At 43.2% G+C, this 14,922-nt stretch overlaps 1 protein-coding gene across 2 annotated transcripts in view; it reads left to right on the top strand.

The window, feature by feature from the left end:
* The first annotated feature begins 1,464 nt into the window (after positions 1-1,464).
* Positions 1,465-14,922, top strand: part of Ero1a (endoplasmic reticulum oxidoreductase 1 alpha) — a 47,936-nt gene continuing 34,478 nt past the window's right edge. For both annotated transcript variants that reach the window (XM_048362111.1, XM_048362110.1), the window contains exons 1-4: positions 1,465-1,676; positions 11,838-11,957; positions 12,661-12,744; positions 14,327-14,365. In XM_048362111.1, coding sequence (XP_048218068.1) covers positions 1,563-1,676; positions 11,838-11,957; positions 12,661-12,744; positions 14,327-14,365 — 357 coding nt within the window. In that variant the 5' untranslated portion in view covers positions 1,465-1,562. The remainder of the gene's footprint in view (positions 1,677-11,837; positions 11,958-12,660; positions 12,745-14,326; positions 14,366-14,922) is intronic.

The following is a 14,922-nucleotide window of genomic DNA, read 5'->3' as shown; positions in this document are numbered from 1 at the left end:
GCTTAAGGAGTTCTAAGAGTTCACACTGAGTGGTAGAATTATGAAGAAAATACAATAAAAGATTACATACTAAGGGGTGTGTGGATGCAGCTTAGTGGAGCTCATTTGAATGTACAAGATGTTGAAAAGCTTCTACTTTCTCCTTGAAATGTTCTTCACCTTAGAGAGGAAGGAAGAAAAGAAAGAAAGGAAAGAAGGAAGGAGGGAGGGAGGGAGGGTGGAAGAGAGGGAGGGAAACTAGGAAGGAGAGATGAATGGAAGAAAGGAAGGGAAGAAACATAGCTGATAAGCCAGTCCCATGGCTGAATGCTAAAAGACCAGGCCTGGGTGATAGGAATCTGCCATCCCCAAAATGTGAAAATCCACTCTCCCACCCCTCCAGCTAACAGGTGTCTGAATTTCCTGAAGCAGGCCACACCTGGCTGAACCCGGACCTGGGCCAGTGGGTTTCCCCCAACCAGGCCTGCGGAAATTACTTCAGGCGGAAACCACAAATTTGCAAAACCCTACCAGAAACTTTTTGTACCCTCCAGCCACCGTCACCCAGGACCCTACTTCGGTGTCTTCATCTCTGCCCCCAGCATGCCTTGCCTCATGTCTCCAGACTTTTCAGGTCACCATGGCATCCCTCTTCACCTTTCCAATAAAAGTTAATCTGGTTTATTGAGGTCGTTTTCTGCTCTTTATTCGATTACCCTTGTGACTCAGTTTCCTAACGCTGGGAATGAGAGGACTTGGCTCTTTCCTTGTGGGGCTCCAGTCCTTATTCCATCTCACCTGTCTAGTTACTTCAGCTTAGGATAGGAGACGTGGTTTTGATCCAAGCTGATCAGTTCAGTTGGCACTAGCCACATTTGGCTATGAAAGGCTCCTGGTTTGTCTAAAATACGCAGTGGGTTCCAACAGCAGAAAGTAAACGATTGAATCTTATGAATAATTTAATGCATAATTGTATTTTGTTTTGCACTTACTGAGTTAGATGAGGTGCATTTACAATCTCATTTCCCGGGCTACTTTTTTGCTCTTTTGACAGAAGCCTACATGGCACCGGCGGCCTGCAGCCGATCAATGTTCCCGTCGGCTTTAAGGCCGGCTGGGACTCGGGGGACACGTAATTCCACCGGTTCGGCTCCCTCGCCCCGAAAGGCGGACGGATTGGCCGGCAGGGACGGGAAGGGGATGGGGCTCCACCCGTGTGGCGTTGCCTCGGGCGGGGCGGGGGACCGGAAGCACCCGGACTCCCGCGCCGGGTCTGGGGGCCTTGCGCGCGGGGTGGAGCCTCCAGGCCGAGTGCCCCGGGGCCGCACGGCGGCGCGGGGAAGCGGGCTCGTGCGTCAGCCCCACCGGGTGGGGAAGGAAGCGGGCCTGGGGCCGGGGGCAGCCCGCGCGGGCGCCGTCGCACGTCCACACGCTCGGCGGGGCGGGGCGGGCGGCTCGGGGCTGGGGGCGGGCCGGGGAGGCGCCCGGAGGTGGGGCGGCGCCGCGGGCCCGGAGGCGCGGGCTTCATCTGGGAGCGCGCGGCCTGCGCCCGGGTGTTGGGGACTCGGAGCGGCGGGGCCACCATGAGCGGGAGCTGGGGCTTCCTGATCGGCCTCCTGAGCGCAGTGTGGCTGCTGTGCTCCGGCCGCGGGGACCAGCAGCCTCCGGAGACGGCGGCGCAGCGCTGCTTCTGCCAGGTGAGCGGCGAGCGCGCCCGGCCAGGTGAGGGGTCGGGAAGGGGGCGTCTTCGGCCCTCTCCCCCGGGGAACGAGCCTCCGTCTCTGGGCTCCCCGGCCTGGGTCTCAGACCTCCGCCCTCGTCTGGCTGGGCGACCGCCGGTGCTACAGCGCAGCCTGGATGCCGCCCCTCCCTCCCGGGATCTGCACCCCGCTAGGGACGTGGGGTTCTCCCTGGCCTTCCTTGACGCTGGGAAACGGGGTGCGGACAGCGGGCACCTACACTCGGTAGTCTCTGTTTCCGTAGAACCTCGGTCGGTTCTAACTTCGAACTTGACCTGGAATTTGGGGACCCCGGTGCCTGTGTCGGGGTGTCTTCGCCAGCCCCTCTGGCTAGGACAGGCGTATGTTGAGGGCTAGCCTCCCCCCAGATCTCGTTGTCAGGGGGAGAAGGGCTTTGTGTGGCTGTTGCTGCCTTTGGGGTTGATTGTGCTACAGCTCCTCGCACTGCGCGCCTATTTCCTTTTTCCTGACGTGCATGGTGTTCGGTGTTCTGACTGTCGTGATATGTTCCCCTGTCTGACTTAGGGTTTTCTAACGTGCCGCCCTTCACTCCTAAATATAAAGTTTGGTTACGAGCTTATGATTATTTCCTTTTGTGGGATTAAATGGTATCCTTTCTCAGAGCAAAAAATTCAATTCAGTTTTCCTATCATAGTATTTTGTATTTCATAATCATTCCTTTTTTGTTTTTATTTTTTGGTGGTGGTGGTGTGGGATGGCAGAGGGACTGACTATAGCTTAAGTTAATTTTGGATGAGGTTATTTAGAATAGGCAAATTGAAATGCCTCAATTTCATTTGGCTGTCATCAGGAAATGCCAACACACAGCTTAGAATCATTCAGTAGCATCTGAAGTCAATTTATATATTATTCTATTCTTTGGAAAGGGTCATTTGGAAGTATCGTCTTGTAAATTTACTGGAAGGACTTTATTTCAGGTTCAGATGTTTTGTCTTTATGAGACATGGTCTCTTAAGTAGTCCAGGCTGACCTTGAACTTCTGATCTTTCTGCCTCAGCCTGTCAAGTATTGCTATTAGGTATGCACCACCATGGCTGGCTGCTATTAGTTTGTGTTTTTGTTTGTTTTGGTTTCTTGGTACTGGGTTTGAATTCAAAGCATGAGCTTGCTCAGCTGGTGTATCACTGGAGCCATGTACCTCCCTGCATTTGCTAGTTATTTTTGAGATAGGATCTCCAGATGTCTTCTAAGGCTGGTCTTGTCCTTTGACCTTTCTGCTCAAAGTAACTGGTATTACTGGAGTGAGCCGCTGGCATATGGTTTTATTCTTTGAAGCTACCTTTTGGTGGGTAGCCTTACATTTTTAAGCTGGATATGGTTACACACTTCTGTAGTTCCAGCTACTCTGGAAGTGGCGAAGAGAGGATCCCTAGTTTGAGATGCATCTGAGCAGTTGGTGAGACCCCCATCTCAAAAACAAAATACAGGGGCTGGGGATATGGCCTAGTGGCAAGAGTGCCTGCCTCATATACATGAGGCCCTGGGTTCGATTCCCCAGCACCACATATACAGAAAATGGCCAGAAGTGGCGCTGTGGCTCAAGTGGCAGAGTGCTAGCCTTGAGCAAAAAGAAGCCCGGGACAGTGCTCCCGGCCCTGAGTCCAGTCCCCAAGACTGGCCAAAAAAAAAAAACAACAAAAAAACAAAATACAAAAAAGGGCTGTGGGTGTGGCTCAGGGCTAGGCTGTAATGGTGGAGAAGTTAGCAAGCATGAGGCCCTGGGTTTGATCTCTAGTACTACGAGCACACACACACACATACACACATCCATACATACACATGAGATAACCAGCATCTACATTATTCATTTTATGAGGAATTTACCATTCATGAACTTAAGTAACATGTATGTATGTATGTATGTATGATCATGGTACTATCTGATGGAGGGAAGAAGCACTTCCACACACATGAGAGGAAGAAGTGTTGTTGTTGTTGGGGGGAGGCGGGACATACTGGGGCTTTGGGACTTGAACTGAGGACCTCACTTTTTTTCTTTCTTTCTTTTTTATTTTTTTCCTCAATTCCAGCTGCTGCTCTACTGGTTAGGCCGTATCTCTACTTCTGGCTTTTCACTGGTTAATTAGAGATAAGTCTCTTGGACTTTTCTGCCCAGGCTGGCTTCAAACCATGACCCTCAGATCTCAGCCTCCTGAGTAGCTAGGATTACCAGTGTGAACCACTGGTGTCTGGCTCTTTCCACTGATTTAAATTCTTGGATCTTTTGTTTTGTTGAGCGAATTGGGAGTTGAGCTGATGTTATCTGGGAACTTGTGAAATTGCTGCCTTGTAAGTAAGACATTGGAAAGCTGCTCTACCTCAGTGACTCATATAGCATATAATCAAGTACTTCAAATTAATTACAGATACCACACACACACATATGCACACAGTTCAATCAGCTGAAAATAAGTACAGTAGATCCTTGGTATCTGTGGGTACTGCCATTGAGGAAAAACCACACCTGCTCAGGAGTTTAGTACTGTGCTACAGATGCTTGATTTATTTTTCTTAGAACACCACCCAGTTTCTACTAAAGATAGGCTGGCTGCCCTTTAACAAATCACAAAATTTCATTTTATTATGTCAACTAACCACATATACCCTTACCTTTTTTTGTTTTTGGATGCCAGTCTTTGGACTCAGGGCCTGGCACTGTCCCTGAGCTTTTGTGCTCAAGGCTAGTGCTCTACCACTAGTGCCACAACTCCATTTCTGGCTTTTTGGTGGTTACTTGGAGATAAGAGTCTCATGAACTTTTGTGCCTGGGGCTAGCTTTGAACCTTGTTCTACCTGGAGTAGCCTGGACCATGATCGTTTTATACCCATAACTGGGATGACAAGTATGTATGACTACACTCAGCTTTTCTTTTTCTTTTCTTGAGATGGGGGTCTTGCAGACATTTTTTGCCCTGTCTCAGCTTCCCATGTAGCTGGGATGCCACTGTACCCAGGTATGTATTGAGATACTTTTTGCCTGGGCTGTCTTGGAACTGTGGTCCTTATCTCTGCCTCCCAGATAGCTAGGATTATGGTTGTGAGTCACCAGCACCTGGCTGATTTTTAAAATTTATTATTATTATTTTACTGCATTTGGTCAAAACCTCATGGTATAAATTTGTGAATTAGGGTAAGTGACCTTAAAGTAACTTATTCAGTGGTAAGATTTTTGTTGTAACATCTTCAACTATGCTGAATGTTTGGCAGTGGGGTAAAAGTCCTGTTTGACTATATTTGCTTTCACCCCTCCCACCCCACTTTTAGGAATCTGCCTATTAGTAAAATTTATAAATTTTTACATTGTTTACCTTGATCAGTGATTGAGGTTCCATTTTCTACAATAGCCTTAGATTTAAATAGAAAGATTTAAATAGAAGGAAGAGAGGGAGGAAGGATGGAAGGAAGGATAACAGGTGGGTCACAACAATTATAAGAGAAATTGAAAATAATCTACTGGATTCCAATCCCAATATAATAAATGAAGGGTGTATGTTAGTTCTCTCTGGCTAATAGTACAAGGGATGAAGGTGAAAATAGAAGTATGGGGAAAGATCAGTTAGACAAGCATAATGGACAAACATGTACAGAAAACCAGGATAAGAGAAAGGGAAGAAAAAAATGAGAAAGAAGAGACAAGAAGAGACTAGTGATGCAGATCATTCATTCAGCATAAGTTCTTGCCCATGGTGTCCACTGGTCTGAGTACACACTCAGGTGTAGAAGTGGGTAATCCTCATGGCGGGTTGATGGCAGGCCCACATCCTAAGCAGGGAAAAAGCAATTGTGCTGCTAGTTTACACCGTAACACAGCTGCTCAGAAGGTTGAGAACTGACAGCCTTGAGCAAAAAAGCCAAGTGAGAGCACAAGGCCCGGAGTTCAATCCCCATTATCAGCACACACACACACACACACACACACACACACACACACACACACACACACACGCACACACACACACACACACACAGAGTTTTGAAGTCATATGGGTGGTACCAGTCTTTAATCCTAGAACTGCTAGGGGAGCAGGGGCTGAGGCAGGAGGAGTGGAGAGTTCAAGGCCAGCCTGGGCTATATAGGGAGACCTTGTCTGAAAACTAAAACAAAGTGAAACAACAGTGACTATAGATCCGTTCTTGTTGCTTATCTTTTTTACCCCTTCTGCCTTAGGTTGCCACATCCTCAGCACCCCTCCCCTCATTCTGGTGCATGGGTGCCAACTGTAAGTTGGGGTGCTGCTCACAGGATATCCTCTCTGATCTGATATGAGCAGCATGTAGTTGCTTGACCTAGAAAGACATTGCAGTAAAATGTATAGAGTAACCAGATTAAATCAGTCTGCATTTGTTGAAGTCTACTGTCAGTACATTTTGAGGTGGAGATTTAAAACAAAGAATTAAAAAAATGTTTTTGAAACTGCAAAGTCCTGGAGACCTGGTCTACAATCTGTGCTTAGACTAGTTAGGGAAATTATAGTATAACATGTCCAGAAAACTGTTTTGCTTTAGTGAGCTATTTCAGATGGGTTGATGGCTCCAATTGAATCTTGGAACTTGGTCTATTACTACATACGTCTGTTGACAACAAATCGTACTAAATTGATTTCACTCACTGTGTGTTCTAAGTGCTTTTGAAAATAATATCACAGTGTTAATTGTCCAAATAAATGATTAGTTGTGTAGGATTGGACAACTTCATTCTATACGACTCCTTGCTTTAAAAAAAAATAAAAAACTGTATTAGCCAGGTACCAGTGGTTTACAGCTGTAATCCTAGCTACTCAGGAGCCTGGGATCTGAGGATCCCAGTTTAAAGCCAGCCTGGCAAATAAAAGTTCAAGAAACTCTTATCTCCAATTAGCTACTAAAGAAAAAAATCTGAAGTAGAGCTATGGCTCAAATTCTAGAGTACTAGCCTTGAGCAAAAAAGCTCAGGGACAGTACCCAGGCCTTGAGTTCAAGCCCCAGGAGCAGAAAACACACACACACACACACACTCACACACACACACACACACACACACACATACCCTATTAACATATGTTGTAATTTTCTATATACAAATGACTCAGTGTGTAAGTCTGTTAATAGTTTGAGTAAGGGCTGGGGATATGGCCTAGTGGCAAGAGTGCTTGTCTCGTATACATGAGGCCCTGGGTCAATTCCCCAGCACCACATGTATATGGCCAGAAGCGGCGCTGTGGCTCAAGTGGCAGAGTGCTAGCCTTGAGCAAAAAGAAACCAGGGACAGTGCTCAGGCCCTGCCTGAGTCCAAGGCTCAGGACTGGCAAAAAAAAAAAAAAAAAAGTTTGAGTAAATAACTCTATACTCAGGGCCCACCCTTGCTTTAAACTAAAATAGTATATGTAATAGGTGTGGGTTTTAAGCAACTGAAGGCCTTCCCATTTATTATTCATTTTGACAAATATTGTTCCATTACATACTATTAGAGATGATGAACATGTAGAACCTAAGTCTCAATACCTGCATGTCTTGAATATATTTTCTAGGAGTCACTTCAGGAGAAAGACTGAAGCCCAGCTATATGGAGGCAGTATGAACCTCATTTGTATTTCATTTAATCAAAGATGACTGAAAACTCAGGCCATAGAGTGAATGCTAGTCACACCTAGAGCCACTAGAGTTGGGAGGTGTCTGCCAAGCTCGTGAGAGGTAGTGCTCAGATACTCTTAGGAAGTATCCACTGTGAAAATAGATTATTTTTAGTTTGGAGTGCACTGTAGATTTACTCTATGAATATGTATTTTAGGTGACTTAACCAAGTATCTTAAGTCAGTTTTAAAGCTGGGGATATGGCCTAGTGGCAAGAGTGCTTGCCTCCTATACATGAGGCCCTGGGTTCAATTTCCCTGCACCACATATACAGAAAACGGCCAGAAGTGTCGCTGTGGCTCAAGTGGCAGAGTGCTAGCCTTGAGCAAAAAGAAGCCAGGGACAGTGCTCAGGCCCTGAGTCCAAGCCCCAGGACTGGCCAAAAAAAAAACAAAACAAAAAAACTGGTTTAAATTTTAGACTGTGAGGTTGGGACATGGGAAGACACTTGGCAGTCTGTGGGATGGGTTGTGGATATAAGCCCAGGATTAAAACCTAGTGAGGCAGATTATTAACTGGTTATTCTGGAGCGCTGTCCACTGACTCCAAGTGCCCGCTGTGGTCCAGGCTTTTCCAAATAAGGAACATGGGAGAGGTCTTCTCATGCTAGTGTCTTTTTAGTCAACTAGCAACAATTTGTAGTAAAACTAAGACTTTAAGTTAGTGATAGCTTTTAATGTTCCTGACACTTCCATGCTTCCACAGAGAGAGCTGTCCTTATACTTTGTTAAGGAATGAATCATTTCTTTTTTCTTTGTTTTTGGCAGAACTGAGATTTGAGCTCAGGACCATGAACTTTCTAGGCAGATACTCTGCCACTTGAGCCACACTCTTGGCCATTTGTTTTTCTTTTGCTTTTGCTACTTTTTTCAATAGGGTGTTGTCTTGGTATTTTTTTTTTTTTTTTTTTTTTGCACAGGCTGATGTGGACCACAGTCCTGTTTATACTTCCTCTGATCCAAGTACTAATCAGACTTGACCCTGCATAGCTTCTGAGATTAGACAAGATCGGGTTCAGGATGGTATGGTTGTGACATTCTTCCTGCACAGCTGGGTGACTGGATCTTACCACCACACCCAGCTTTCATTGATTGAGATGGAGGTCTTGCAAACTTTTCCCCTCCAGGTTGTCCTTACTATGATCCTTCTGATCTCAACCACCCAACTAGCGAGAATTATATGTGTAAGTCATTTTGTGCCTGGCAGTTTCCATGTTCTTCACCGCACATGCCTGCTATTGTAATCCATTCATCCTAATCTCCCCATTTCCTTCTTTTCTCCGCCCATTTCAGTCTCTGTATTCTAGCGCAACCCTCTCTTCAAATAGTCATATATAGGTGTGTTTATGCAATATTTTCTTTCTGTGTCTGCTTTATTTCACTTTACATAATGTCTTCCAGTCTGTCTACAACATGAGTAGGTAAATCTGCTTCTTTGTTTGGAATTGGGAGTATTTCCTTTGTATGTGTGTTGGTGCCACATTTTGTTTATCTTTGTGAATGTGGGTATTTAGAAGTCCACTGTACCACATGAAGACTACAGTTAGGAATAGTTACTGTAAGTCAGGATTTTGCCCAATGAGTAGATTATAGGGGAATGTGGGTAGCTGAAATGATAGAGGTATTAATTTACTCTAATATGGTATTTTACTACATGAATCCTATAATATGTAGTATACTTAAATATATACAATAAGACTGATGAAAAAATTTTATATTCTTTAGAAGGTCTCAAAACAGTAAAATTTAATAGACTTAAAGTTCTTTGGCAAATAAAGCATACTTTGACGCACACAATTTATTTGTCCTTCATTGATGTATAATGGACACTGTATAGGGAATACAGATGTTCTTAGGAGTTCTGCTTCTAAGGTTAAAAAGAAGATAGGAAAAATGGCATCATCCCAGTTAGAAGCACTTTTGTGTTGTCGATATCCAAAATCAGGATTTGTGGAGGTGGAGGTGTAGTTTAGTGGTACAGTCCTGTTTAGCATGCTCCAGCCCCTGGTTTGATCCCCATCACCAAAGATCCAGAGAGGGAGATGGTCAAGGAGAGAGAGAAAGATAGGAAGACGGAGAGATGGGGGTAGAATTAGGATTACAAGTTGTTACTCAGAGTTTTTACTCAGAGTTTTTAGTAGGAAACAAGGTCACAATTGTATATGAATAAAAGTTATTGTGTGATAAATATGTAGATCAGATATCTAGAAACTGAATTAGTCTAAGACCAGGAAAACCAGCAAAAAATGTTAGTGCTTGAATATTGCTGTTACTACACAAAGTTTTTTTTTGGGGGGGGAGGCGCTGATCCTGGGCCAGCACCCCGCCCCCCACTCTCTTTGTCTCTCTCTCTCCCTGTCTCTTTCTCTTTGTCTCTCTGTTTCTCTCTCTCTCATGGTCTCATGCCTGCCTGCTAGGCAGGTGTTCTACCATTTGAGCTATCCTTCCAGCCCTTTAAACTTTGGTTATTTGGTTATTTTTTTAGATAGAGTCTTGCTTTTTGCCTATGCTAGTCCAGACTATGATGCTCTTTTTTTTTTTAGTTATTTATTGTCAAAGTGTTGTGCAGAGGGGTTACAGTTTCATATGTTTATGATGCTTTATATACATTTCTTACTGTAACTGAACTGTACACACCACCATACTTATCCTTTCCTTATGAACTTTATTTGTGTGTGTGTATGTGTCAATACTGGGGCTTGAACTCAGTGCCTCAGTACTATTCCTTGGCTTTTTCCACTCATCACTGGCACCCTACCACTTGTGGCACTTTGGTGGCTAACGAGATAAGTGTGTTACTGACTTTCCTACTTTGATTAGTTTTGAACCACTATTGTCAGATCTCAGCCTCCTGAGTAGCTAGGATGACATGTATGAGCCAGCAGCATCTGTCATATCTCATTGCCCAGGTAGGCCTGGAACCATTGCCCTCCCAATCATGGCCACTGAAGTACCTAGATTTACAAGCATGTGCCACTCTGCGATCTAGTAATTAGGATTTAAGACATCATTGGTGGGAAGCACTTGAAGGTTAGGATTAGCTTTGTGGTTAGTTTATTAGTTGAGTGTTGTTAATAATAATTTGTTTCTAAGAACCATTCCAACTCCATAAAAAAGTAGTTGTAGGGCTGGGAATATGGCTTAGCGGTAAAGTGTTTGCCTAGCTTGCACAAAGCCATGGGTTCTATTCCTCAGCACTACATAAACAGAAAAATCCAGAAGCGGCGCTGTGGCTCAGGTGGTAGAGTGCTAGCCTTGAGCAAAAGAAGCCAGGGACAGTGCTCAGGCCCTAAGTCCAAGCCCCAGGACTGGCAAAAAAAAAAAAAAAAAAAAAAAAAAAAAGTAGTTGTAGCCCAATATTGGGTGGACAGTAAATAGGTACTTACAATGAATTATTGTTTATTTTATAAATTTAGTATCATGTCTCTCTTTTGTTTTCATCTCTCTTTATACATCTACCCAACTTGTCTATGATCTACCCATCTGCAATTAAAATAGGAAAGACTCAGTAGTCAGTGAAATATAAGAACACAGAGTCAGCCGGGCTCCTGTGGCTCACATTTGTAATCCTACCTACTCAGGAGGCTGAGCTCTGAGAATTGTGGTTCAAAGCCATCCCAAACAGGGAAGTCTGGAGATTCTTCCCCCCAGTGAACTACCTCTCCACCTCAAAGAAAAAAAAAAGAAGCCAGAAGTAGAGCTATGGCTCGAGTGGTAGAGCACTAAAATTAAGCAAAAGAAGTGCAGGGACAGTGTTTAGGCCCTGAGTTCAGGCCCCTGGACCAGCACAATTAAAAGAATACAGTCTTAGGAAAATCAAGTTGAATGCAACTGGGCTTCTAGTTAAATGGGTCGAAACTGGAGCTGGAAATCCTCAGGATGTCCACCTAGTAATGCTTCCCTTTCTTCTCCTACCTCTGTTGCTTGTGCCTTTCAGAATTTCCCTGTCTCTGCCAGTTGGGTCAGGTGCTCTTCAGATGTCATGAATGGAGTATGGTCCGAGTTGTCTTCTTTCCTGGTGCAGCCACAGGAAGATGCTTCTAAACTCTTAGTCTCAGTGGCCACTTTGGGCAGGTCAACTTGGAGTCTCAAGGGCAGATTGCAAAGTGGCTGTCAGGGGTCCCACTCGTGAGTGTGTGTGTGTGTGATTATAAGCTAAACTAAACATTCCCCTAGAGGTATAGTAAAAGTGACAGTAGTTCTAGGTTATTAGGTTATTGTCTTATCTCATATTAGGAAACTATGCGAATGAGGATAAATAAGGTTGGTTGAGTAGAAGGCTTTTTTTTTTTTTCATTTTTACTTGACAAAGGATCTGGTTATGTGTCCAAAGCTGACTTGGAGCTCATGTTCTTCCTACCTTGATCTCCCAAGTGCTGGGATTACAGGTGTACACTGCTTGAGCAGGGACTTTTTTTTTTAACATAATAAAAAGAACCTTATTGCATCTAGGACATTTTAATTCAGTATCTCATTTTCTTTGTAACAGGTTAGTGGTTACTTGGATGATTGTACCTGTGACGTTGAAACCATCGATAGATTTAATAACTACAAACTTTTCCCAAGACTACAAAAACTTCTTGAAAGTGACTACTTTAGATATTACAAGGTATTAAAATTTTTTGTAAGAATATTTTTGACATATAATTACATTTCTTAAGAATTACTTTGAGATTGTGATAACAAAATTGCTAGAAGCTTGGATACTATTGGATGTTTTAATTTCGATGACAGTTTTGTACTCTGGGGTTAGAAACTCATTGGTTAAATTCAGGTCAGAACAGAAACTCTTAATGGTGTTTTCAAAACAGTTCAAAATTCTCTCCAACATCATATTGGCTCTAATTAATGAAAATAAATAAAAAAATTGTGATGAGGCCTGGTTTTTTTTTTTGATCCATATAACTTTAACAAGTTACTTAGAGCATGTTCTGTTAAGAGAACCATTGGAAGAGTCTAGAAAACTGGGTCACTGGAGTATTTGGTTGCCACCTGGAAGCACAATTGTCTAACTGTTTCCCCAAGTTAAGTGTGGCTTTACAACTATGAGTGTTGGTCAGCAGTGATATAAGCCGATGTTGACTCCTTGCTGCCATCTATTTAGTGGTGGTATGTTGTCTTTCTAACCACGTCTGCCAATTTACCTGTATCAGGTACACACCTATAGAATAAAAACAACTTGCCAATAGGTAAGTGAAAGCAATAGCCTAGTTGCAGACAGCATAGTTAAGTTATAGCATCATCATTCAACAGCTGGCAATGTAATCTCAAGATTCATATTTCTACAACGTTTTTCTGTTATCATTTAACAGGTAAACCTGAAGAGGCCATGTCCTTTCTGGAATGATATCAACCAGTGTGGAAGAAGGGACTGTGCGGTCAAGCCTTGTCAATCTGTAAGAACCATATAGGCATTTAAGAACTATTGTATCTTTACTGTCAGGCACAGTACCTTCCCCCTCTCCATCCCTCTCCCCCATACTGAGGCTTGAACCCAGGTCCTGGAGCTTTCATTCACTTTCCTGCCCAGGTTGTCTTGGAACGTTGATCCTCAGATCCTCAGCCTCCTATATAGCTAGGATTATAGGCATGAGCCACTGGTGTAGGGCCTATTATTATTATTTTAAATTAGCTTTTATTAGTTATATGGGAGGGATTTCATTGTGACATTTCCACATATGTTTACAATGTATTCCAATCATTCTTACCTACTCTATCACTTTCCCTGCACTCTTTTCCCCAACAGGATTCATAGTTCTGCTATCACAGACACAAACCCTCTGCTTCTAAATCCTCTTTCCTCCTCCTATCCCAGTCCCCTTCCACTAGTACCCCAAGTCTGTTTCTCTTTCCCTGCCCCTATTCCCTTTTTGATTTACAGTTTTCACTGAGGTTCTTTAGGCTATTTTGAAGATTTTCACAAAAATTCCCCCCCAAATGAAAAAGGTATATATACCTTCAACCTAGAAATTCTAGGAATTTTACCTAGTAAAGAAATTGGATAGATGTTCAAAGATGCATATAAGGCAGCTGCGAATATTGTAGAGCTGATTCTATTGAGATGTATGCGTTGGACACTATTCATTACATGAAAAATTGTAGAGGCTATTTATCTAAGTGTCCAGCTATTGAAAACAATACGCACTGATGTGGTTCCAAGAGTGGGAGGTTCACCGGAGGGTAGGCTGTGTGGGGGTCCTGGGGATATAGCTGGCAGCTTCAGAGTTCTGGTCTACCTCTGCTCTTGGCATCACTGACTCTGGGTGGGTTGTTCCCGTAGTCAGAAGTAGTCAACATGACTAAACAGTTCTTCCTTGGTAAAGCCCAGGGCTCCTTAAGAAATACTTGATTCTAAGAGTGGAGCCAGAAATATGAAAGACAAACCCAGCATATATTGTCATCACAGAATAAATGCTTCTAAGGGCTTCTCAGGCAGCACCAAAGAACCAAATGTGGAGTCAGTACTTAGTGTTTCCTAGTGGGAAATGGGGCAATTTGAATCCTAAGGGGAATAATCTAAGTGTTTTATATTTCCATGTTGTAATATCTCATTAGTTTTTGATATTTTATTTGCTTTTAGGAAAGCTTATAAAAATCACCTAACCATTCTCATTTGAAAATCTGTTAACTGGGGCTGGCAATGTGGCCTAGTGGTAGAGTGCTTGCCTCGCATACATGAAGCTCGGTTCCATTCCTCAGCACCACATATATAGAAAAAGCCAGAAGTGGTGCAATGGCTCAAGTAGTAGAGTGCTAGCCTTGAGCAAAAAGAAGCCAGGGACAGTGCTCAGGCCCTGAGTCCACGCCCCAGGACTGGCAAAATAAAATAAATAAAATAAAAAAATAAAAATAAATTTAAAAAAGAAAAAATCTATTAATAACTTCAAGGTTTCATGAATTTTTCTTATACATAGTAGAAATTTAAAATATTTCTGCAGAAGACAGAATGTTTTCAAAGAATATGTTTTTCTTTTTCAGGATGAGGTTCCTGATGGAATTAAATCTGCAAGCTATAAGGTATGTCCATAGATTTATTGCTGTGTCTAGTATAGATACATATTTTTTTCAGTACTGCGGATTGAATATAATTTATGATAGGTGAATATTCTGTCTCTTGAACAAGCCCTAATTTTGTTTCTGAGATAGAAGCTAACTTAGCCTGGGTAGGCTTCCAACTTGCAATCCTTTTGTCTCTTGAAATATAGGTGGCCTTGGGTCTTGGGTGTATTATCTTAATAAAAAACTGAAGACCCATTTCCTAAGTCATTTGCCACCCCATTTCTCTTCTCTCCTTATGGTGAAATCCCTTGAAAGTTACTTAAATTCAGTGACCCTAATTCTTCTTCTTTAATCTTTTATTATAAAAAACACAAAAAATGTAGAAGTAGAGAAAAAACCGACAACACTGGCTTTTCATCCAACAATTTTGCTTCATCTATATTTCCCACTCCAATTTTCCAGTATATATGTATATTTGGTGCCAGTCTTGGGGCTTGAACTGAGGCCCTGTCACTCAAGGCTAGCGCTCTAGCACTTGAGCCACAGCTCCACTTCCATCTTGTGGGTGGTTAATT

Source organism: Perognathus longimembris, chromosome 14, assembly GCF_023159225.1.
Source record: "Perognathus longimembris pacificus isolate PPM17 chromosome 14, ASM2315922v1, whole genome shotgun sequence".
Taxonomy (NCBI): domain Eukaryota; kingdom Metazoa; phylum Chordata; class Mammalia; order Rodentia; family Heteromyidae; genus Perognathus; species Perognathus longimembris.
The sequence above is the reverse complement of the archived record's forward strand: the minus strand, read 5'-3'. Positions and strand labels throughout refer to the sequence as shown.